The sequence below is a fragment of the Suricata suricatta genome, chromosome 4, assembly GCF_006229205.1.
Source record: "Suricata suricatta isolate VVHF042 chromosome 4, meerkat_22Aug2017_6uvM2_HiC, whole genome shotgun sequence".
Classification (NCBI taxonomy): Eukaryota; Metazoa; Chordata; class Mammalia; order Carnivora; family Herpestidae; genus Suricata; species Suricata suricatta.
This window is the reverse complement of record NC_043703.1, coordinates 71,768,326-71,794,417: the sequence shown is the minus strand read 5'-3', so window position 1 is coordinate 71,794,417 and position 26,092 is coordinate 71,768,326. Positions and strand designations below refer to the sequence as shown.

The 26,092-nt window shown below is 42.3% G+C and overlaps 1 protein-coding gene across 1 annotated transcript in view; it reads right to left on the bottom strand.

The window, feature by feature from the left end:
* Positions 1-26,092, bottom strand: part of LNX2 (ligand of numb-protein X 2) — a 73,853-nt gene that overhangs the window by 6,029 nt on the left and 41,732 nt on the right. Inside the window, exons 3-8 of the mRNA XM_029936911.1 lie at positions 18,252-18,499; positions 16,636-16,835; positions 11,938-12,306; positions 8,087-8,227; positions 4,802-4,979; positions 1,791-2,022 (exon numbers count right to left, since the gene is read on the bottom strand). Of these exons, the coding sequence (XP_029792771.1) occupies positions 1,791-2,022; positions 4,802-4,979; positions 8,087-8,227; positions 11,938-12,306; positions 16,636-16,835; positions 18,252-18,499 (1,368 nt within the window). The remainder of the gene's footprint in view (positions 1-1,790; positions 2,023-4,801; positions 4,980-8,086; positions 8,228-11,937; positions 12,307-16,635; positions 16,836-18,251; positions 18,500-26,092) is intronic.

Genomic DNA, 26,092 nt, shown 5'->3' with positions numbered 1-26,092 from the left:
AAAAAAACGCACTTCCTGCTGACGGCTGAAACCTCACCATTGAGCCAGTATGTCTGCCGTGTAATAGCAACCATTTCAATCCATCTCTACAGGACCCTGACACATGAATTCTATTAGTTGTAGGCCTTTTTCGTCATTTTCAACCAAGAGGACAAGTTAGTAAGTCAGATTACAGACAAATGAATTCCATTCATTGTGCACTTTCTGGTATTCTTTAAGTGAAAGTACTTTTTTTTAAATAAATTGTACAGCACTATAGAAATGCTAGTGACTAAAAATTAAATCCACATGGAGCTAGGTGGCTCAGAAACTGGCATTCCTATTTATTTTTATTTTTAAAAAAGCAGTCATTGTCATACTTGGTCCAGAATCCAAATATTTCATCATAGTTCAGTTTTAGGATTCTTCTGTACATTAAGAATCCACAGTGATCTGGAAACAACGACAGTAATACACGTCCTTCCTATCTCAGTGGCCAGTTAGATGGGCATCACCAGGAGGACGCAAATGCTTTCATGACCAGACACAGACCAACTGCAGAGCGTCCTGGCTGGCGACAATCAGGATGCAGCGAATTCGTCACTGAGGTGGTGAGGCGCACCTACTCCTGAACACCAATAGTGTGGCTTAAAGACTCTCCTGTCTAGTAAAACCTGCGTTTCACATCCTGCCCTTTGGGGGAGTTAAAAGGATTAAGAAAGGGATTTTAGAAAAGCTTCTGGAATAGGGAAAGGCCCCAAACTCTGACCTAGTTTTTCTGGTGAAAAACAAAGCATGTAACAGAATGCATGGTGGTAAATGACAGCTTCTTTTTTTCCCCAGTTTTTTTTTTTTTTTTTTTTTTGAGAGACAGTGAGACACAGAGGGCAAGCGGGGAAGAAGGAGGCACAGAATCTGAAGCAGGCTCCAGGCTCTGAGCTATCAGTACAGAGCCTGATGTGGGGCTCGAACTCATGAACCACAAGATCATGATCTAAACCGAAGTCGGGATGCTTAACCGGGTACCCCAAATGACAGCGTTTCTAAAGCAAGAGACTGAACATCCAAATCTCATGGCTGGTCCACTTATAGACCTTAGTAGGAATGGACAGATGGCTTTATTCATTTTTTTAAATGTTTATTTACTTTGAGAGAGAGAGAAAGAGGGAGAGTGTGTGCATAAGTGGGGGTAAGGTAGAAACAGAGGGAGGGAGAGAATCCCAAGCAGGGATTCCATGCTGTTAGTACAGAGCCTGACGTGGGGCTGGATCCCACGAAGCATGAGGTCATGACCTGGGGTGAAATTAAGAGTCAGACACTTGGCCAACTGAGCCACCCAGGTGCCTCTATTCATTTTTTTGGTATGTATGTATGTATGTATGTTTATTTTTGAGAGAGAAAGAGACAGAGCACGAGGGGGGAGGGTCAGAGAGAGACGGAGACACAGAATCCAAGGCAGGCTCCAGGCTGTGAGCTGTCAGCACAGAGCCTGACGTGGGGCTCAAACTCACGAACTGTGAGATCACAACCTGAGCCAAAGTTGGATGCTTGACCGACGGAGCACCCCTGGTAGCCCTATTCAGTTTTGTAAATAGATATACTGTCTTTCAGGCCTAGTTCTTCTTATTAAATTTACCTTTTAGAATAGAATAACCTAAGCAAAGTTACCATTTCCTGTTGTCACTTCATTTGCTACTGCCACTTTTATCAGACGAAAGCCTTTCCAGCCCTGGGTGAGCACATTTACGGTATCACAAATGGAGAATGGATGCAGGTCTGACCAGCCCACAGGAGTCAAAGGCGGCCCGTACCTTGGAAGCCCAAGCCACATGACCCACGACGGGGACCAGCTGGCGTCATACTCATTCTCGCTGAGGGCACTCGGCTGCTCCTCCGTGGCTTGCGTGGCCTCCTCCACAACCTGGACCTCGAGGGCTTTCAGGACCACGGCAGGGGACGCAGCACTGGCTTTCAGCATGGCCACAGCCTCACTGTGACTCAGATTGGTCAGATCGATGCCATTGATATTCAGCAACACGTCGCCTGTTCAGAGGAAGAAACAAGAAAAATAAGATGTGCTACCGAGTGATTACCTCCCCAGACAGCCTCTTATTTGTAAATTAACCAACAAGGTTAGGTCCGGTAACTCACAAAAAGTAAAAGACCATTTTCTTACATCTCAGTAATTTTTACGATCCTGAGGAAAAATCCAATTCATGGAGAACATTCCAGAACAATTCAAAACTTTAAGATAATTTCATAATACGTAGGAAAAGGCACTGTGATTCGACTGGAAGTCCAAATCGTTAGACGTAGCTTGCGGAGGTACAGGCCCTGGGCACAATCATTTCTCTTCTCTGAGCGTCAGTGATTTCTAGAGTTCTTTTCTATTCGAAAATTATTTGATCCTTTGCTCTCAGAAATGAATTTTTAGCATATTTTATAGTTACACAGTTTTGTACATGAAGATAGCCCTATATGGTTTGCTCGCTGCGCACATATCAGAATACATAAAGAGGAGATATCCTTGGGCCTACACAAAGAAATGAAACTTGTGATTTGAACATCTTCTCTTGCTTGAGGAAGAAAAAAAGTATCTGTTGCCCTGGCAAATAATATAATACAAAAAAAAGAGTAATGAGGATTATACAAAAGGTTAGGACAGAAAAGATTAGTTTTGTAGGTACCAAAAAAGCCTATGGAAAATCTTCATCTTCTAACTTATCAGGTATTTTTCAGATTATTAAAGCATAACATTTTAAAAAAAAATTTTTTTAATTTTTTATTTATTTTTGAGAGAGAGACAGAGTACGGAGTGGGGAAGGGGCAGAGAGAAAGGGAGACACAGACTCTGAAGCACGCTCCAGGCTCTGAGCTGTCAGCACACAGCCCAATGTGGGGCTCAAACACGTGAACCACGAGATCATGACCTGAGCCAAAGTTGGAAGCTTAAACAACTGAGCCACCCAGGCACCTCTTAGCAAAATATTCTTTTATACAGAAAACTTAGAAAACATAATAAAATAACCAGAAGAAAATAAAATTACCCCAATTTCCACAATTGGGCAAATAACATTTTTTCAAAGACAATAGCAGCCTTTATTAAGGTATAATTCACATACCATTCATTTCACTCAAAGTGTACAATTTTATGGTTTTTAGCATAATCAGATTGTTGGGTAATCAGCACACATTATTTTTGGATCCCTCCCCTAAGAACCTCATATTCATGAGCAATCACTTCTTTCCCCAGCACAGAACCACCACTAATCCATTTTGTGTGTCTACAGATTTGCCTATTCTGGACATGTCATATAAACGTAACCACACATGGTCTTTTGTGATTGAATTCTTTCACTTAGCATAACGTTTCCAAGGTTCACCCATAGAGTAGCTCATGTCCATACTACACTCCTTTTTATGGCCAAATAACATCCACTGCATGGACATACCACATTCCATTGATCTGTCCATCAGTTGGCGTTCATTTGGGTTGTTTCTACTTTTTGACTAGTATGAAAAATATTGCTATGAACCTTTATGCACAAATTTTTGTGTGGGACGTATGTTTTCATCTCTCCGGGAATGGGACTGCTAGGTCACTGGTACCCCTGTTTTCAACTTTGAGGAGCTGCTGCACTGTTTTCCAAGACATTCCCACTGGCAATGTCTTAGAGTCTCAGTTTCTCCACGTCTTTGCCAATATTTGTCATTGTCTTTTTTATTGTATTCATCCTACTGGATATGAAGTGGTTTTGATGTACATTTTCCTAACATCAACTGACACTGAGTATCTTTTCATGTGAGTTTTGTCTGTCTGTATATCTTCTTTGGAGAAATGTCTATTCAGATCTTTTGCTCATTTAAAAACTGGGTTATGTGTCTTTTTTGTTATTGAATTGTGAGAGTTCTCTATATATTCTAGACAGGAGTCTTTTGTCACATACATGATTTGCAAATATATCCCTCTCTTCTGTGGATTTCACTTTCACTCTCTTTTTGCTTTCTTGGTGGCGTCCTTGGCAGCATAAAAATGTGTAATTTTGATGAAATCCAGTTTACCTATTTTTATTATGTTGCTTGTGTTTTGGTGTCATAGCTAAGAAACCTATTACTTAATCCAAGGTCATGAGGGTTTATGGTCTGTGTTTTCTTCTAAAAGTCTTAGTTCTTACTTTTATGTTTTGATTCCATTATAAGTTAATTTTTATATATGGCGTGAGGTAGGGATCCAACTTCATCCTTGGAAAAACAGCTATGAAGACTCACTTTCCCAAATGAACAAACCAAGTGTATGAAGAATGCTGTTTTCACCACCACCACCCCTACCTCTCTAAATTATATGGTACTGATGGAAGGTGGGGTAGGGAGTATGAAATTATAAATGAATTAATCCCTACACTATGCCTTTTATTCAGATTGTCTTCCACTCTACCTCTTCTGTGAGACCCCTCCCACAGAGGTACTTTACTAAATAAGCAATATTTGTTATTTTAGTGGGATAGTCCTTCAGCATATCCAATCTGCCATCATGTGAGGACCATTAAACTTCTTCGAGGGTCTCTTCCAACATAAAGAATCCAACTGAGTGACTGTTAGAAAATAATGGGAACTTCATCAAACTTCAGCAAATTTCCTTTACATTAGGCATTTTTCTAATCTGATAATAAGAGAGGTTTCATACTCCCATCTGGAAGGGACATGTCAAAGGATTAAAAAAAACATCACGTTTAATGGGAAATACTGTAGATATTTGTTATTTTTTGAAATGTGTTGAACTCAGGGAGAAGATGCAATGAAGCTGCTCGAGGGCCTGTCTCACCTCTCTTGATTCGGCCGTCACGCGCAAGGCAGCCGTGAGGTGGCACGCTGGTCACAAAGATGGGCAGCTCACCACTCTTGCTTCCTCTGCCCCCAGCTACTGTCATCCCGAGGGACTCGTGCGGCTCCTTCTTCACCGTAATGTGTTTCTCCTGGCATGTCACACACTGGGTAAGATCCTAAAACATGAGAGGAAAACTGATTGGATAACAAATAATATACAGCTGAAGAAAAGACAGTTTAAACAAAAGGAAAAAGACTGTAGAGGTTATAAAGTCATTTTTAAAATCACTTGCTATAGAAGTAATACAGAGTTAGTTCTTCACGGTACACACACGACGCTGAGTGCCAGGGATCACAACCTCAAAACCTGGACCGCTGTGTTTTCATACGACTATTTCTGGGATGAAAAACAACCTCAAGACTGGGGTACTCGGGAGTCGAAGTAAAATAAGCACATCATTTGTATTATGAACCTTGGGCTCCAGGATATGATCAATTCTATAAAAGTAAATAAATGTGTTTGAGTTTTAAGATTCTGAAATAGAGTCAATTAATTTTATTTCCATCTCTCTCCTGTATTCTTGGAAGAAAAGTAGACAGTAGTAGGACAGGAAAGTGTGGGCTTTGTTAATTGCCAGAAAAAAGCTAAAGACCTATCTTCTGATTCTTACTCTTAGGATTATGAGAAAGGTGAATCAGGAAGCAGGTGTGAATTGATCTTTGAAACCTTCATGAAAAGCTACAAGGATATAAACTGAGTTTTTGAAAAAGTTATTGAAGAGAAATAAATTCCCAGCAAACTATATTCTCAGGAAAAGGCAAGTTTTACTGACATTTATTATTGTACTTATTATCAAGTCACTCCTAGAAGAAAGGGAGAATTTAAAACATCACTTTTCTTTTAAATTAGAACTCAAAAAAACCCCAAGGTGTATGTAGGCAATATTGATATAAGAATAGCCATAGTAACTAACACTAACTGAAGATTTACTGTGTGTGAAGCTAATGGCTTTACATGCATTATTCATTTTAAACTTCACAATGATCTTGAACATAAAAACTACTGTTGGCCCCATTTTACAGATGAGAGACCAACCTGAGAGAGGTCAGGTAACCTGCCCCGTATCAGACAGCTGTAAGTGACTGCACTGGGATTTGAACGGACACAAGCACTTGTCTATTGATGATATGCGTCCATACTACACAGGTACTATCCTATCAAGTGTAATATTGGAAGCTAATGCCTCAAAAGATTCCCGACACTTATCGACTATAAGAGAAATTGTAACAACAAGATAACTGGTAACATGATTAACAATATCAACACAGAAATGCATGAGTTATAGTTACAGAATTGCAACATTTCCTCTAGTGGCACTTCTTTAGAACTGACAGGTGCATGTCTGTTAATCAAGCCCTGGAACTCTGTCTGCTCTTCTCTGTCCTGGAATCCACTCTTGTTTATTCAGGGATCTACTGGTAGTTACAGCCTTGTGATCCTAGGAAATTTTGACCTCATGGAAAACCTGTAAATGTCTAACGGCAGTATCCTATCCCGTGAAATCTACGTCAGCATCCTTCCACACTGGGCAAGAGCCACTTTATTATGAAGACAACCCCCATAAACTCAGCCTTGAGTACACTGATGTGAGAAGTTTCGACCATCATGTATTTAATCAATTAAAGGTGTTGTTTTATTTCTCTAGGTAGCTGAGATGTATGCATGTTAGGCAAACTTATCAGATTATACTTGGTATGCTTCATGAAACTTCAAAGGGTCTGATACTTTATGAATGTTTATTCAAGCAGCTATGCAGACTAGCACGCGCTTTAATTTTTAACAATGATTATCCGCTGAACAGGTTGTTTTGATGCATTTATGTCTGTGTCCCTAGGAGACCTTTATTTTTCTAAATCAGGGTTTGACATAACAAATGCTGTGTGTTAGTAGTAAATTACTAAATTAATGCTTAGTAGTATAGTTCAAGTGGTTGTTGCCACCAACCAGGTGTGTAGAGGACCTAGAATAAGACTTAATTCAGCATTGCTATGTAAAACACAGCCACAAAAAATTAAAGAATAAGAATTAGTAGAGTTAAGAGAAAAAATATATATAATCATTTATAAAGCAAGGATCAGCGATATGAACAATTCCTTCTCAAGTTCCTATTTGAAACAGTAATTCTTTTTCAGAGCCATCACTGTGAAAGCAAAAGGTTTTCTTCACACATTTCATTTTCTTTTCAGAAATGAGAACAAGTCTGGGGTTATAATTTCTTATAGGCACTAACCGAACCAAAGACTGGTGACATATCTATCCTTCAGCTCAGAGAACCAGATGAACCTGATGGGCCAAAAATACTCGCGCCCTGGGACATACCAGGGAGACCCTCTCAAATTGTACTTCCACAAAGAAGCCACTTTAAGCTAACTCTGAGCTTCTGAGGTCATTTTCCTTAAGGAATATTACACTACTCTAGTAAATAAAAACTTACGTATTGGTCTGCTTAAAAACCACAGAAAGTTTCCTACATGCTATTTCTGCACAGTTGAAAAACATCACTGCTTTAAAAATTCTGGCCTACAGGAAGTTGAGTTCAGATGAAAGATCAAATGAGGTCAATGAAACTGAGGATGCAGGAAACTACCACTGTTTTACTACTACTACTAACGTGAGGCAGTATCGAAATTCTTCAGCATGGATAAATGACCTAGGAGTATATTATAAATCGAGTGAAATAGTAAAGATAAAGTGAAAAGCCCCACATATGGGAATTTAAAATGATTTAGGGTGGTATTCCTGTTAGCTATAACATACAAACAAATGTGCTATGCATGTGCCTGTCAGAATGCAGGATTTATGTTTAAGATTCACATACCTAACTCTGTTGTTGGGAACCTACCCAATGGCTAGGTGTCAATTCATCGATCATTGGCTTCATTATGCTTTTCCAACCACATAACCAACTGTTACATTTAAATGAGCAAACCAAGATGATTCCCATGTTCAAGCAGGATCAGACAAATAGAAGTTGTTCTTGAAGACTGAACACTTCTCATCAATCGCCTGACCGAGGGACTTCCTTACTAGGAAGGCATCCCTACTCTCTGGGGAATGGAGACTACAGAGGGACTCTCAAGGTGGCCAAAGGGACATTTCACATCCCGAACACCTGCGTTCACCTTTTCCAACGGAGGAACAGGCCTCATTTAGAGCTTACCGGCTCATACCCATGATCCCTTGAGGGCAGGTGGATAAAAACACACAAACAAAACACCTCACCTTATGTGAGCTGGGTCTGTTGTGGTACAGCGGTTGTGCATGATGCTGGCTGCTACTCTGAGCTCCTGCGTCTCGGACGGGGTTCCCAGGCTGGGATTTCCCTGGTCTAGCAATGGTTAAATCCACCCTCTCTCCGCTAGCCTGGAGAAAACACATACACATAACCACTAGTCATTAAGGATGATTCACATTTAAAAAATGGTAGGCAGTGTAATTTTCCATGCACTCATCATCATCCCCGTCCTGCACCTGAGTGGTGACTGCAGGCACCTGCTGGAGGGAGGAAGGGAATTCATCTCAGGAACTGATATTTGAAGGCTTCCGCAGTGAAACACCCACCCGCACACCTCTTGGGCAGGCCCCCCCAATCCTGGAGATACCAAGGAAATAACCGAGGCAAAGCAGGCAAGCTGCCCGTGTCCTCATCACCCCCTGATTTCCTGCAGGGTCACTTTCTTTACACACTTCTTTCCTCTTCAAGATTAGGCTTGGTATTGAGAGGGAGAGCACAAAGGAAAGAAAATAAAAGGAAGAAGAGATTCAAAACTGAACCAGAAGGCATTATGACTTTTGAAATAAATGCCACAGTGGCTACTTTGAGAGTAATAATCAATGAAACTGTGCACAGCTTTGTTTCTGCTCGCTGCAGGGCTGAGTCAAAAATAGGACATGAGCTCAAACAGTTCTGAAAAGAATAACAAAGGTCCTGTAAAACAAGATTAGTATTTTTGTGTACTGTATATTGTGTTATTCACAGTATTTATAGTGTTTACATTCATTGCATATGGTGTCTCACACACACGTCACACAGATGTCACACACATACACATTTAAAATGTAACACTAAATTATTTTAGAGGTTCATAACTATCACCTTGAATTTAGAGGTCCATTATTTATATTTATATATGCATATTTTAAACACAGATTTACATCTATGATATATTTTTAAAGCTATTTTATCTTTGCTTTTAAATGTACAGGCCTGGGGTGCCTGGGTGGCTCAGTCAGTTAAACATTTGACTTCGGCTCGGGTCGTGATCCCCCGGTTTGTGGGTTCGAGTCCCACACTGGGCTCAGAGCCTGGAGCCTGCTTTGGATTCTGTGTCTCCCTCTCTCTGCCTTTTTCCCACTTGCACCCTCTCTCTCAAAAATAAACAAACATTAAAAAAAAAAGTGCAGGCCTGAGCTAAGTGATGCTGATTCTCAATCATGACCGCATGAAACCTGACAGCTCAAGGGGCTGCGATGGAAAGCAGGGCCCTCCCCCATGATTATAGTCAATGATGTTAAGAAGTCACTCCATTTTCAGTTATTAAATTGGAAAATGAGTGATAATCAATTGTAAGGCCCTACTAAAAATCATTTGCTTATTCAAGCACCTCAGTAAATTGAACAGTTTCAGACGAGTTCTTGCAAAGAACTGAAAGACTAACACGTCACAGCTGGCCTGAGTCTGGGGGCTTGCTCTAAAGCATAAATGCCAAAGTAGAATGTTTAGTCCTGATATTTAAGATTCTAACACCTCAGGTGATTAGGTTATATGGTGTTTATAGAGTGAAAAGCCCCTTTGTGATTTCATTTCAATGCACAGACTTATTTTCTTTACTGTGTAATACCTGCAACCAACGAACCCATTAACAGAAACAAATCCCGGATCCTTCCTGACTACTTGAAAGACAACATTCTGGGTGTGTGATGGAGGTGGGCATCTAGGCGTTGGACGACGGACCAACATTTAGGTTTAGACTAATTTTATAGATCTTTTTTAAAAATGTTTTTATTTATTTTTGATACAGAGAGAGACAGAGCATGAGAGGGGGAGGGGCAGAGAGAGGAGACACAGAACCAGAAGCAGGCTCCAGGCTCTGAGCTAGCTGTCCGCATAGAGCCTGACGCAGGGCTTGAACCCACGAACGTGAGATCTGACCTGAGCCGAAGTCAGAGGCTTAACCAACTGAGCCACCCAGGCGCCCCGAGACTAATTTTAAATAGATTGCACATCTAATACCGCAGGGTTCCAAACATAGCAAAAAGAGTTCTGTTAAAGTCAAGACTCTTGGTAAGGTCTTTCTAGAGGGAAGTTTAGCAAAATCTCTTAAACTTGAAAACAAAAGTCAAAGCCTTTCAATGGGAATGATTAAATAAGTTGGAGCCCAACATGCTTACTACACAGCTATGTGACGATGAGTCTATTTTCAGGGTAAGAAGTCTGCAACATACTGTTGACACACAGGGTGGCAAACTCAGAATTTGCAAGATGAGCGCATAGCTAAGTATCTATGTAAAAATGTCCCAATTTATCTGTGGACACCTACATAAAAATGTTTGCCATGATGTTCTCTAAAATATTAATGCTGCTATCTTGGGGTCTTTGGATTGAATGTGATTTTAACTTCCTTTCTTTTCTGTATTTTGTCTTCATTAGTCTTTTCAGACACAGAATACATGCTATTTTCATAATCTTCAACAATAAGACTTAATTTTTTTCATAAAGAAACAACTTGAGCAACTTTAGTCTTCTATGGTTTGAGAACAATGATAGCACCAAATAGGACACAACTATTTAATTATCTGGATGATCAAACTCCAAATATCATGTATTACCATGAAAAATTTCAAATGCATTTTCTACTTCTGCATTCCGGGTAGAAATTTCATGAGGCCCACCTACTTAGGCATCCTTCCATCTTATGGACCTGACTTCTCACTTCATGAAAGTCCATGCAATTCTCCTATTTCAGTTAACAAACCCTGTAAGTGGTGAACTTTCTCCCCCCCCCCCCCCCCCCCCCCCCCCCCCCAGCAGTCCCCAGATGACTCGTGCTCACCAGGGGAGGAGGTGGACAGCATCCACAGCAGAAGGTTCCACCGCTGCCTCTGATTTGATGACATTTTAAGGCATCCAATTTCTTTTTTTAAATTTTTGTTTTTAAAATTTTTTAAATATTTTATTTATTTTTGAGAGAGAGAGAGAGAGAGAGAGAGAGAGACAGTGGGAGCAGGAGAGGGACAGAGAAAGAGAGACACACACAGAATCTGAAGCAGGCTCCAGGCTCTGAGTTGTCAGCACAGAGCCTGATGTGGGGACTCAAACCCATGAACCCTGAGATCATGAGTTGAGCTGAAGCTGGATGCTTAACAGACTGAGCCACCCAGGAGCCCCGAGTTATCCTTTTTTTAAAAAAATTTTTTAATGTTTTTTATTTATTTCTGAGAGAGAGACAGAGACCGTGAGCAGGGAAGGGTCAGAGAGAGAGAAGGAGTCCCAGGATCTGAAGACAGGCTCCAGGCTCTGAGCTGTCAGCGCAGAGCCCGATGCGGGGCTCGAACCCACGAACCCATGAGATCATGACCTGAGCCAAAGCTGGATGCTTAACTGACTGAGCCACCCAGGCGCCCTGAGTTATTCTTAATAAAAACGTATTTACCTCTACCATTTGTATGAAGCCTGAGGCAGGGAGGGGGAGTTAGGAGAGCATGTAAGTCACAGTGTTGGAATCACAGCTCCTTCTAGCTTTACTTTTCTCCTGTTCCATGTGGACACCTTCATCTGTTATGTCTCGGGCTGGGTGGAGCCCAGGGAACAAACGAGAAACCCATGTGACACAGTGGAGCCTTCACTCTATATAAAGAGCCAGGCTAAATGTCTACAGGGATATAGTTTTCCAGAAAGGACTCTATCGCTAAGGAAGCTAAACTATTGGGCATTTTGCATCTTGAAGGATTTGGGGAGCCACGCTTGATTTCCCCACGAAATGTCAAATATCCCCTGGATTCCCCTGCTCTGGGAACAAACACTGACACAGGGCAACCAAGGCTGGGCTACCAAATGACCATCTGGCACGCACCTGAATAATCTGGGCAGCGAGCTCGGGGGTCCCGTGCTTCAGGTCGTGTCCGTTGATGGCAAGCACTCGGTCGTTGCTGCTCAGTCGCCCATCCTGCGCGGCCAGGCCCCCCTCCAACAGGTCAAGGATAAAAACGCCTGGCTCATCCGTCCTCCGGACGAGCTTGATGCCAAGCTGCTCCCCAGAGTCCCGTTTGTGAAGGACCACGTGGAAGACCTCTTCCCGGGGACTGCTGCCATCAGCGTGGCTGTGGGTGCGGTTCCCAAAGCGCCTCTCGCGCAGCACTGTGAGGTGCAGCGTGCTGCAGGGCTGGGAGAGCACGGCCCTGGCATAGTTGTGGGACACATTGCTGATGTTACAGTTGTTGACCTGGAAGAAAGAGTGGGAACCCCTGCGTGACCATCTTTTCTTTTCTTGACTTGTAGAAATGCTCATGTGCCGCTTCCCAAAGAAACTAACATTGTGAAAATGACGTCCAGTCATGGTTTACAAAGGAAGGCACCCCTAACAATGTTTTAACATACACTTGCTGGGGCGCCTGGGTGGCTCAGTCAGGTAAGCCTGCGACTCTTGATGGCCTCAGGTCATGATCTCACAGGTTTGTGAGTTTGAGCCCCTCGGTGGGCTCTGTGCTGATAGCTGGAGTTTTACTGGACTGAATTTGCTTTTCAAATGAAATACACGTAAGCTATACAAAATAAACCGAGCATTATTTTAAAGTGAAATAGTGAAAGTGACACATTCCAGGTACACAGTCCTATTTCAGATTTCTACTTTAAAGAAGAGCTGGTCAATTGTAGTTTCACTCTAAGTCTTTAGCACGCAAGTATAATATCTAACACAACAAGCAAAATAACTCAGTACTCACAGGACGTTTATTTATTTTTAAAGTTCATGATCTTGAACCAAGTATAGTGAGTCATTGGACATGTAATATCGCTAAGAATATATACTCAGCTTCAATTATTCACCTAGTCAGAAGAGGGGGTTGGCACTATTCTTGGTATTTATCCCCGTTAGAATTCCTCTCTTCATCTGTCCAAGACAACCGTGAGGGGGTAATCAAAGTCTATGAGCGCTGGCCATGTGGCGGGCTCTGGGTTGGGTGTTTGTGATCATCCAAACCCTCTGATCTTTTCCACAAGAATCTATATTTAAAAAGGCCCTACCCCCTTCCTATTCATCCAGGGTTATAGTTTTGAGTGCTGTTAACTTGAATTTTGTTGATCTGGGCTTACTGATATCTTTTAAAACCCAGGCATTAAATATCATAGATGACACACTTGCTATCCTCCCAAGTCTGCAATATCTGTGCATTTGGTACCCATCCAAATCCTTGATTAAAAAGTTGAATAGTAACAGAGGATCAAGAAAAGAACTTCAAGCAGCTTCTAAAAAACCAGCCTGATGTGAATTTGCTAGTTAAAAATCACTGTTTCAGGCAATTCAGCTAAAAAGCTATTTATCTCAAGGTTCATCTGTTTTCCACCTTAAATCCAGATGTAGCACAAATGACTTGATAAACATCTGTCTGGAATCCAGCCACAGCCCTATGCAAGCATGGAGCCTCACATCATCTTTGTGATGTGGGTTGTGGAGTACCCTACGATTAGAAAAAGATTTTTCCTTCACAGATGTGTGGTTGCCAGTGAAATTCAGAGTAAGCAGAGACCAAATAAAAGGCTGCCTCTAGATTTTTGCAAAAATAGCACCAACACAGTAACCTCTCCCACATCTTTAGCTAAATGTATTTTGCAACAGTGTGGTCAAGACAGGACCATACTTATTTTTCTGCAAACCCAAACATGAACAAATCGCTAACAATTCAGACCACACTGAAAATACCTACTCTTAATAATGTTCCACAATTTATATTCTTTTAAATAGTGATATTGATGTAATTTATAACAGTACTTTTTTCTCCAAACTGCTTAAAATTCTGTATTGTAAATGGCCTTGAGGGTACATGGTTCTCTTTTTCAAAGAGGCTAGTTAAGAGAATAATGTGTGTGTGTGTGTGTGTGTGTGTGTGTGTGTGTGGACGCTGAAGCCACACATGGTTACTGCATATGGTTTGCTGAACTGAAAGCATAGCCTAGCTAGCTCTTTGGTCTGGAAACAGACCTTCGTAATGACCCTAAGGTATTTTCAAATTGGCTCACACTGTATTATTTATGTAGCTTACACAAAGTGGAAGATAACCAGCCAGCAAAAAAAAAAAACACAACAAACAAACAATAACAAAAAAAACCCAAGTAGCCTTCTTTCCAAGTGTTTACATTTGAATGATCATAAATACGTCTCCATATGTGGGAAAAGGTGCGGCTTTACTTACTGACTCCAGCACACCAGTTAGAGGCCAACAAGAAGTCAGGGTTCAAGACAGGAGAGACTCTTGGTGAATTCACTAATCAGGTTATGTGCTCATACTTTTCTTTTCTTCTTTTAAATAAAATTTATGGCTAACATAGTGTATATAGTGTGCTCTTGGTTTGGGAGGAAGATTCCTGCAATTCATCACTTACATACGTATCAATCTGAAATCACTAAACTGGATTTAAGATCACCATTATTAGAGTTATTAGTACGTACCATTATTAGAGTTATTAGTACGTATGCCTCCATAAACAATAATAATGCACTGGAATTTCTACAATGCGCATTTATAGCTTTGAGTTAATTCCCTAAATTACAGCCAATGATTTCAGATCATTGATTTTTATTTGAGGTATACGGACTCAGTTATGTTATTAAATGAATCTACAAAGTAGACCGAGTAAAAAGCCTGCAGATGGAATATATTAGCAAACAGAACCTGAAAACGATTTAACCTCAATTATCTTAAAAGCAAGGCAAATAAGAACAAAGCATTTGTTTTTGCCTTTAAAATTTAGAAAAAGAATGAGAAATGTATAAAAATGTCAATACTGGCACATTGCTGGCAGCAAAAAACAAAACACGAAAATAAAATGTACACTTAATTATACCTAGAAAGGCCACAAGTGGGAAAAAGAAAGAACACTACGTAAGGTGCCGGAAAGGACAGTCTGGCTCTCCTGATTTCTACCGCCAAGGTGTCAGAACACCAGGGGCGTACACCTGGGCACCAGCGACAAGCGTCCTCCAGGAAGCAGCGGATTCGCAGCCAGGAAGGCAGGAATGCAGGTAAGGTGCCCCAGAGCTCTGTCAGCCTCAAGCGACCAGGCAGAGCACTGACACCATAAAATGACAGCAAATCAGCAATACAGTAAGTAGCTGGCTACGGTGGGATCAGAAAATGGATTTTACATAAGCTGGATTAGTTATGCTTCCTGTATTCTCCTGTTTCCTCTTCGGATTTAGTAAAAAACAAAACACTGGAAGTTCATTCAGTCTGTGTTAGCCAGGCCAAGGGCAAAGGAGGAGGGAGGGCTGTGGGGCCCGGCTGTTAAAGTGGAAATAACAGACTGCAAGATGCAGCATACCGACAGGAGTGGAGACCAAAGCCATATAAAGCCCAGAAGGCAGGGGCTGTGTTTTTGCTCTTAACTGTATCCCCAGCCACTAGCACCACGCCTACAACAGGTCAGCAGTAAGTGGCTTTGCCTAGAAGAAAAAGCAAGGGTTAAGGTTGAGGTGACAGGTTGTGTAAGAGACCACAGGGGACCCCATTAGTCAGTCTGGACTTGATCCTCTGGTCAAATCTTCCCGAGGAAAGCAGAGTCCCAGATGGATGGACCCAGCAATAGTTGTGCTGGATTTCAGAGCAGAAGCTGGGGAGGCAGGGGTGTTGATTCTATTAGATTAGATGTGAAGCAAGTGGCAGGGAAAATGGAAGTAAAGGATGGATACAGACAGATCACGGTGAAGGACGGAACGATGACATTGAGGAGGCAAGAGTCCTTGAGCTTGGGTTCCTAAGAGGCACCTTTTCTCATTCATGACTATTTCTTCTCTCTCCTACATATCCATTCTTTTGGCTTCAAGTATCACTTACACTCGTATGGATCATATATCCAGGCCAATGTTCACATAGACTCCAGTCCTGTACAGTAGGATGCTGTCTCCATCCCCTCAGTGTCAACAAGCCTTCTAATATAAGAATGTCTCATCCCAAGCTAGATCTTCTGTTGGAGTAGCTATTTCTCCTTAAGGAGAAGAGGAAGAAGGCAGCATCGAGGTCTGGTGCAGAGTCAGGTTGTTTGCAGAGGAGGAGGGTGCATTTGGGAGCCAACAAGAGACAGCCCTTTCTGAATTCTACCTGAAGTTCCACAGTATAAATTCTAAGTAGCTAATGCTGCACGGTCTGGCTTTTCTAGATTACACTAGTCAACGTCGACAAGGATACATTAGACAAGGAAGGTGACTGGTGGACGGTACACTGGACTAGGGCTAAAGCCAATGGGACAAGGGAATGTCAGCAGTGATGGTGGCCCTGAAAGAGCCAAGCATGGAGTCCGAGCCAGGAAGAACCCGGCTGGCCCACAGAGACAAGCACTGGGTCACACACGGGGTTGAATTCAAGGTAGGGAGGGAAAAAACACATTCCATGCGTGTGGGGAAATGGGAAAAAGGACAAACTCTGATCCGTTGTGCATAGAAAAGCAGTAAAGCTTACCTTTATAGATTGCAGGTTCCACAGTACCACAGTTTTTTAAGTTTGAAATTTACATATAAGAGCAAAAAGATACAAGTTCACAAAATAATGAAGAAGGATACCTGAAGAATCTGGTCTCCAGCAAGGAGTCTTCCGTCTCGGGCGATTATCCCATCCCGGTAGACTTCCTGGATAACAATGTTAATCAGTGGGGTCTCATTGCCGCCCACAATGCTAATTCCTAACTGATAATAAGGATTAGACCGGTGAATTTCAATCGTGGTAATTTCGCCTTCTGGTAAACTAAGTGGCTGTTGGGTAGCTGCCAAGTTAAAAATGAGAAAGAGAAAAATAGATGGAAAGAAAAACGTTTTATATTTTGATTTTCTTCCAGTAAAGCTAAGTTATCGTCTATCATAAGTGATCCCCTTACGTTAATAGATGACTAATAATGAAGCAGTATCACTGGGTAAGAAGAAGAGGAGGACAAAAAACATCTACAGGTTACCGATGACCAAAACACTTCCTCTTTGAAAGGTAATCAGTAAATAATCAACAAATAACTACTACGTATCAGACCACTAGAAACGATACAGCAATCTGATAAAGAAATATACAGACAAGAGGCACCTGGGGGGCTCAGTCAGTTAAGAATCTGACTTCAGCTCAGGTCAGGATCCCACGGTTCCTGAGTCCCAGCCCCGCGTCGAGCTCTGTGCTGACAGCTCAGAGCCTGGAACCTGCCTCCAATTGTGTCTCCCTCTCTCTCTGCGCCCCTCCCCCCACTTATGCTCTGTCTCTCGCTCTCTCTCAAAAGTAAATAAAAATATTAAAAAATATATACAGACAATGTCTTGTCCTAATTGATCAGAGGAAGTTTGAACCGTGAAACAACTGTAAACAATGCAAGGTAGTACATATTTCAAAAAAAAGAAGTAATCACATCAAGGTCTAAGAAAGGGAGGGTCTTGGCCTGAGCATTAGGAGATAAAAAAATATGTTATAACTGTGGCATGGAAAATTTGAATTTGTAGCAAAATTTAGAAGTTTTGTAAGAGAAAATCACATTTAGAAGTAAAGACACAGGGTCAACCATCAAGACATGCCCAAGATCTCAGACTACAAGCTTTCTGTGTATTTCCAGGTGGGCTATGTGACAAATCAGGGCTGCTACCTGAGGACAGCAAGAGAGGGAAGCCTGGCCTTGGAGGCAGATGCGTACCTGGCCATTTTGTGGCTCTCCGGCCTTGACCAATTAACCTCTCAAGACTCAGGCTCCTTCCTCATCATTAAAAAAAAATCTCCGAATAATGGTACAGTTAATCGGTTAATCTACGTGACGTGCTTGGCACGGTGCTGGACACAGAATAAGCACTTAAGCGGAGGTGTTATTTCTGTTGTTCTTGATGCTGTGCGTTTTTTAGTCAAGAGGCGACACAACTGAAACACACAGACAGTCAGAAACATGGTAACAACTGGAGAATCCGGCCCAGCAGAAGAGGGGCAAGGAAGGACAACCGTCCTCGGGGTGAGCTTCCTGTTCTGCTTCTAAACTGCAAACTGTCCGAACTGGACACCCGAAAGGTGAATATGTGGTGTGTGGATCATATCACAATAAAATTATTCTCTGAAGAGGGAAAACACTATATGTCACGAAAGCAACAGGGAACAGCGGGAAGGAAGGACAGGTCTGATTTGAAAAGAGATGAAAAACAAAGGGAAGGTGAACAGCACATACTGTCACCAGTAGCGTTCTCCTCGAAGGCTGGGTTGTCCAGGCCAGGCTCCTCAGTCCACGCGGGAAGGGACGCTGGTGTCACGCTCCGCTCGGCGGGCGCTGTGCCCGACCCTGGATAGTCCGTCTCAGGGGACAAACTACCCGGAGGGTCTATTATAGTGGGTCCATTCTCAGGCTCGATCTCTGTCTGAGCTTTACTAGTTTTCCTCCTCTCCAGGGCAAGTCTCCGATGAGAGGCTCCAGGACATCTAGAAAGAGAGCGTCAGGTGGTTCCCAGACGATTTGAAAGGGGAAAAAAGTGATTAACGGCTCCTGTCAAAGCAACAGAATAGCAATGGCTCCTTTGTGACACTTACTCAGGTAATCCACAAGCGGTATGTGATTCTGCTTTTAAGCTCCACTCAAACTATGGTCCTTCCACTCCACGTAGGGAATTTAAAAGACGGCATTGGCCCAAACAGTGGTGTCGGGTGTGTCTCAAAGAACACTTCAATAAAAAATTGTATTCGGATATATACGGGGACCAGGAAAATAGACCCCAGAATTGTTGACACTACACTGCAAATATTATTCTAAAATTCTGATCACAGAGTTCCCTTTCCCACGGCTCAAATGGCTTAACCACAGAGCAGAACCACAATCTTCTTCCACAGTGTGCCTCTCCATCCCGACTTGGACCCCGAGTGACACTCCGCCTCTCCACTGTCACGGCCGACGCTACACACTTGTTTATTAGTAAGCAGCAATACACTTGAGGCCCCACCACTTGCCAGAAAGCACAGCAAAGGCCCAGCAGCTTTTGACAGACATGGAAGGAGATAAAAGCACATCTCCTGGCTTTTAAAATTAGGACAACAACAGTGGAATTATAGATATTCTTTCTTTTTTAATGTCTTATTTATTTTTGAGAGAGAGAGAAAGAGAGAGAGAGAGACAGCGTGCACAGGGGAGGGTTAGAGAGAGAGGGAGACACAAAATCAGAAGCAGGCTTCAGGCTCTGAGCTGTCAGCACAGAGCCCGACGAGGGGCTTGAACCCACGAACTGTGAGATCATGACCTGAGCCGAAGTCAGATGCTCAACCGACTGAGCCACCCAGGTGCCCCAAGAATACCAGTTCTTGTGCATGTGACGTCCTGACTGGACAAAGTGACTAATACTGCCCAGTTTGGAGAGCAGGAGGAAGGAGAGGGGATCGGGAAGAACGGCCAGAAGCATGCCCCAGGACCCTCACATGGCTATACCGACACCACTGAGCTTGCATAGGGTGGGTGACAGTCTTACAGCCAGGGCTGCAGACTGCATTCAGTGACAGTATTTTTAAAAATCTAAAAGTTCAATAAAACTTAAATATTGGGTTATATTCAAATTAAAACTGAAAGCTATCTCTTGACTATAAAAGTAATAAATTTCCTGTCACAAACGAAAGAGAAGTTGTAGATTTCCAAGTTCTTGAAAAGGATCTTTCCAGAATTTCTTTCTTCAACGTTCTCTCATTACTTGCTTTCTCTTCACCTCTGGTAAGAAAGGGCACAAGTGGGGCGCCCGGGTGGCGCCGTTGGTTGGGCATCCACCTTCCGCTCAGGTCATGATCTCATAGTCCATGAGTTTGAGCCCCATGTCGGACTCCATGCTCAGAGCCTGGAGCCTGCTTCAGATTCTGTGTCTCCCCCTCTCTCTGCCCCTCCCCAGATCACGCTCTATCTCGCTCTGTTTCTCAAAAATGAATAAATGTTAAAAAAAAAATGAAAAAAAAAAAAACCAGGGAGACAACTGAGTTTCCTTTCTGCACCATTGGGCAACACTCCAGAAAATGTTCCAGCAAGGGCCTGATGAAACATTTGGAAAATTCTATAACCAAGAAATAGGATTTTTGTCATGTAAGCAAATTTGATGAGAAATGTATTTTTAAAATATTTCATTCAATAAAGAAACTGACCATACAAAATATGTGAGACCAAAATACAGGCAGAGATCGATTCCCCGAATGTATCTCATGCACTGCTATCTACAAGGGTGACAGCTAGTCTTCAGTGGGGAAACGGACGAGACCCAGGAAGTGGGAAGGAAACACGAGCAAAATGTGCACAGCTGGACAGAGCCTCGCTAACGACTGTAAAATCCTACAAACCAAGGAACTCTAGTGCCTCTCTTATGTCAGGCAAAAATACATTTAAATAGGGAAAACTGGGGTTGTTCAAGAGGTAAAGACACAGGTATGCTTCCATCCCAGGGGTCAGTAAACTCTTAGACGAACACAATAAAGGTATGTAACAAGATCTCACACAGAAATACGGCAGCACTTGCGGGCGGTCCCAGGGGGGACTGGCCAGGAGAACAAGCGAGAAGGACTCACACTAACTGAGAGGGGCAAGAGTGCCAACAAGGAAAGAGAGACCCGTAGTGCAAACGCCACAAAGGAGGCCAGTCAGATAAGCGCCAGAAGGGGTCGGCTGATCTGGCGATTAAAAGGTTGTGGTGATCCGAGAGAGGAGAAGCCCAGACTCTGGTACCGGCACTTCTGTTCACACCGTGAACTGAACACTATGACTCACAGGGCTTGCGAGGAAAGAGGACAGGGAGAGACCATTCAAACCCGTGCACCTGGGGACAGAGAATGGCTGCCAAAGGGTCTGGGCTTTCTATTTGAAAATGTTCTGAAAATGAGAGGGTTGCCCACTTCACCTCTGACTTGTATATCTTAAAAATGGGAGTTTTCTAGTAGGTGAAATATACCTCAATAGAAATATTTTTTTTTAAAGAAGACTGTTAGGGACTGAGTAGGTCAGAGCAGACTTGGGGAAAAGCTCATGACCACAGACTGCTTAGAGCTGTCGTTCCTCAAGTCTGTAAACAATTGGAACTGAAAAAGAAAGGAAGAGTCATTTGTTGAGTGCCCAACAAATGGCAAGACCTTTATGTGCTGTATTTCATTGGGTTCTCACAACCACCCTGTTAACCCCATTTTACAGATGGGAAACTTGACACTTAATGAAGGCAGCATCAGACAGCTCCCAAACTGCAGGGCCCAAACCCAAACAAACTCAGATCTGCTGCCAAACATGCCTGCTCTTTCCACTGGATCATGCTGAATTCATTCTTGTGGGGTTCTTTTTCCAGGCCTTAGGAGAACACAAAGTGAGTTTGGTCCACAGAGTGGTATCCAGAAACACAAGCAGAGAACATTAGAATGAGAAAGACCTTAGTGAACATTATAAACAAACAAAAATTATAGACCACAAACACCGACACATTTCACAGTAACAGCCCAAACTGCACTTGGCATCAGGGGGTGGAACTTGGATTATTCCAGCAGCTAAGTCGGCGCAGCAGGAGGCTAGTACAGAAAACATGACACATGAATAGAACCAGGATGGCTGGTGAGCACTGCAGGGGTGACGGCAGGGCGCAGAGAGCTCTGGTTTGGGGAGGTCTGGTTTGGGGAGGGAATGGACACCACGCTGCTGACAGTAAGAACTTCAAAGCTGCCAACTTTCAGCCTTGAAAGGGGCCATGGTGTGGTCTGCGTGGCATAATAAACCAGTCAACTACTCACAGTATGAGGACTCTGGCTGCAGGGATGATTTTGATTTTGCAATTGTGCCTTTAAGTAAGAAGCCTAGAACACCACCAAAGGCGTCAAAACTAGTAACGCCAAAACCTTAAACTGAAGGGGCTCCAGAAAGACAGCCCACTATAAGAGGAAACCGCTGGGTTGGGCTCGCTTCTGGGACAAGTTCTGCCAGAGTGACTGGGAGTCACACTGGCTCTGTGGGTGAGGGAACTCTAACAGCGGAGGAGGCTCAGGAAAAAGCAAAGAAAAATGTGGTAACAGTGAAACAGAGCCAAGGACGAGGTCCCCGTATCGCCAACCACAGCATCGCTGGTAACTTTTTGAAATTGAGCAAGATGACGGAGGAAGAGGACTTCCGGGTCTCCCAGGGAGGAGGAGGAGGAGGAGGAGGACCGCCAGGTGCTAAGGGCCCTGAACTGGACTCTCCAACTGGTGGAGCGTCTGAGGACAACTCTGATTTCAAGGACAGCGAAGGTAGGACGTACACATCCTGATGGGAAAGGTAAAGTTAAAGAAGTTAAAAAAAAAAAAGGAAGAGAAGAAACCTAAATCCAAGTGTAATGTTTTGGAGGCCACCAGGAAAACATAACAAATGCGCAGACCGCCAACTGAAAGAGAAAAACCTAGACGGTCCCCCCGGCGCTGTGCAGAAGTATCAGCAACAGCAGGGCCTGGCGGCACGAGTGTCCGCTAGGTCTCCAGATCAGCCCCCACCCTGGCTTGTCCAGATCGGCAGCAGCAAAACCTTTCATCCAAACGCCACTGGTAGCTGAGTGTGGTGGTAAAGGAAAGTTTGATTAAGAAAATCCGTCTTTAAAGTGTGTTTCTTTTTGATGTGTGTTTCTATTTAAGGAAGGTATTATATAAAGGGATCCTTTAACATCAGATCAATTATCTCCACCCTTTCTGGGATGAAGCTCTTTGAAGCAGTTCAAGACTTTGCAAAGAGGTTTAGGTTCAACAACGATCTTGTAACGTCATTTCCTTCTGAAGAACATGTTCTATTTTTTCTTTTATGTGTAGTAAGTCATTGCCCTTAAGCAGCTGTCAGTTTCACATGGAGGAAGTCCACATTACAGCTGTTCTAGCAACATGATGTTCCTTTTTAGCTTTGTCTCATTTATGGCCCCTTACTACCTAAATGGTTCAGTTTATCTGGCAAAAGGAAATATTGCCATTTTTTCCAGGAGACGTTTCTGAAATCTTAAGTTATGTTGTCAATTTTGTTCCAAAGATGTTGCATAGCTTAGCCAAATATCTTTGCAGAAAGAATTCAGAATGATTTTACACATTAAAATGGTTGCTATAAATGGCATATGTCTCCTCCTTAGAAGTAGAGGTTTTCTGTATAGCAAATAGACTTTAATGAAGTTTTATAAAGCTCTCATTGTCAAAACCTTTAGTGAAAGTGAAAAGGTTTTGATACGCTCTTTTCCTTGATACCGATGCATCCGTCTATCCATTTCATGATTAAATGAATGCTTGCAAAAGGAAAAAGCCTCAATATACTTTAAAGAAGTAAAGAATTAATTGTGTTCTCCAATCACAATTAATTAAAAATGGATCAAAGACGATCTTAAAAGTCTTAGAAGAAAACAGGTGTAAATCTTAGTGACCCTGGATTAGGCAGGGATTTCCTGGCTATGACACCAAAAGCATAAGCAAATAAAACACAGAGAAACTGGACTTCATAAAGATTAAACCTGTTTCTCCTTCAAAGGGCACAGGAAAGTGAAGGGACAACCAAGAGAACAAAAGAAAACATTTGCAGATCATGTATTTAATAATGGCCTAGTATACAGGACATATATTTAAATACAGAATAGAAATATATACATACATGTAACAAATACATACACGTGTGTGTGTACACAGAATGCATATATGCTTACAACTTTCAAAAAGACAATCCATATAGGAATGGACTAATGGTGTTAAGCATTTATGCATGTGCTCACTGTTCATTTAAATATTCTTCTTTGGAAAAATATCTATTCAAATTATTTGCCTTCTTAAAATTGTGGATTCCTTGCCTTTTTGTTGAGTTGTAAAAATTCTTTATGTATTCTGGATACTCTCTGCAAATATATATCTGCTTTTTGTATTACACATAAGAAAAGAATGCAGGTAAGAATGTGACAAACATGAAATTTCCCTCCAAGCTAAACTGTGAACTTAAAAGAGCAACCTTGCCTCAGCCTACCTGTATCCACAGGCTGTGAAACCATCTGATGAACTAGAAAAGTTCTCAGCATAGGAGAAAAGACTTCTTTAAACATTTTTTTATTGTACTAACTTTTTATAATACTATTACACTATCTATAAGTTTTAAGAGGAAAACAACCGTTCGGAACTTTGCCAATAAACAAGGACACAAATGCTCAATTTAACCAAACAATTAACATGTACAATTACCATCAGGTTTAAGTGCTAAATTACTGGGGATGAGGCGGGGAAGAGGGTATAGGAGGAAAGAGGTAAGATTTTATAGTTGATATCACTGGGCAGAACTGCACAAAGTAATTACAAAAATGTTATATACCTAATGGAGAATATTTCTTAAGAGCTTTATTTCTCCATTTAAAGATGAGCACATCCCCATGTCTTTAAAAATTCTTCATTGTTTTACTAATATATAATCAGTTAATAACTAGTAATTTTAGTTAAGAATAAATTTACCTTTCGTAAATATCTACTTTTAGCAGAAGAAAATATCAGCTGTTCTCAAATTGAGGCAGATTTCTTAAGAGCAGAATTTTATTCAAACAGGGAAGACAATTTTGAACTCAAGATTACCAGATTTTTGCAAACTACTCCAAATGCCATATTTCTACTAATAATGAAGAGATTCCCAAATCCTGGGGCACTTGGGTCACTCGATTGGTTAAGCGTCTGACTCTTGGTTTTGGCTCAGGTGATGATTTCACGGTTCATGAGTTTGGGCCCCACATCATGCTCTCTCTGTGCTGACAGCGCAGAGCTTGCTTGGGCTCGCTATCTCTCTCTCTCTCTCTCTCTCTCTCTCTCACTCTCTCTGCCCCTCCCCCATGCTCTTTCTTTTCCTCTCTCAAAAATAAATTAGTTAATTTAAAAGAGAGCTTTCCAAATCATAAAAAGCTGACAAAGGCATAGGATAGTCATGTAGCTTTTATAACAACGAATCACTGTTGCTGATGCAGAAATTCTATGAATCCTAATGAAACCTGTCAACTGCTATCAAATGAGTGAGATTGTGCACAAAGATGCCACAGTGATACAATCACACTCTGACTCACGGGCCTTCTTGTTTGCCTGTCTGTGTGGGTTTGAAAACCCAGCTGCAAACATTTGCCCTTCTCCCGCCACAAGTGAGGCCCAGGGTGGACTGCTTCAAACAAAGTGACAGCAAAAGGGATGCTATGTGACTTTGAGGCTGGTTCGTACGAGGCTACACAGCTACTGCCTTGTTCACTGGAACCCCAAGTGCCGCGTTCAGACGTTAAATCCTGAAGGCCAGCAGGAGAGAGGCTACCTACAGGCTCGCCTAGCTGGGCCTGGGCCCCCGTTGAGCTCCGTCAGGGTCTCGGACATGAGAATAAAGATTCTCCACGTCCAAATGCTGCAGTCCCTGGCCTTCAGCTCTTCTCAGCTGTGGCCCAGAGATCACCTAAAAGGGACAAGGCACCCCTACTGTGCTGTGTCTGAATTCCGGCCTCACAGACTCATGAACAGAATCAAATGCTTGCTTTATGTCACTGTATGTGGGGTGGGTAGTCTCTCAGCAATGGACAGCCAGAAAACAGAGTAACAATTTCACTGAAGAAATATTAGCTGAGTGTCAGTTTGGGGCAAAGGAATGCCAAGACTATGAAAAACATGGTGCTGTGCTTAAAAGAATTTACAACCTAGCATTAAATTCTAACTTGGCTATCAGCTTGCAGAGACTACTTACCATCAACATTTTTGACTGAGAAATTAGAACAAGGTAGGGCTGTTCAACACATATCTGTTCAAATGGGATATAAAAATTGTATTTTAGGGGCACCTAGGTGGCTCAATCGGTTAAGCATACGACTTTGGCTCAGGTCATGATCTTGCGGTTTGTGAGATCAAGCCCCACATTAGGTTCTGTGCTGACAGTTTGGAGTCTGCTTAGGATTTTCCCTCTCCCTCTCTCTCTTCCCCTACCGCTCTCTCTCTCTCTCTCTCTCTTTCAAAAAATAAAGTTTATGGGGAGCTTTGTTGGGTCAGTCGGTTAAGCATCCAACTTCAGCTCAGGTCATGATCTCA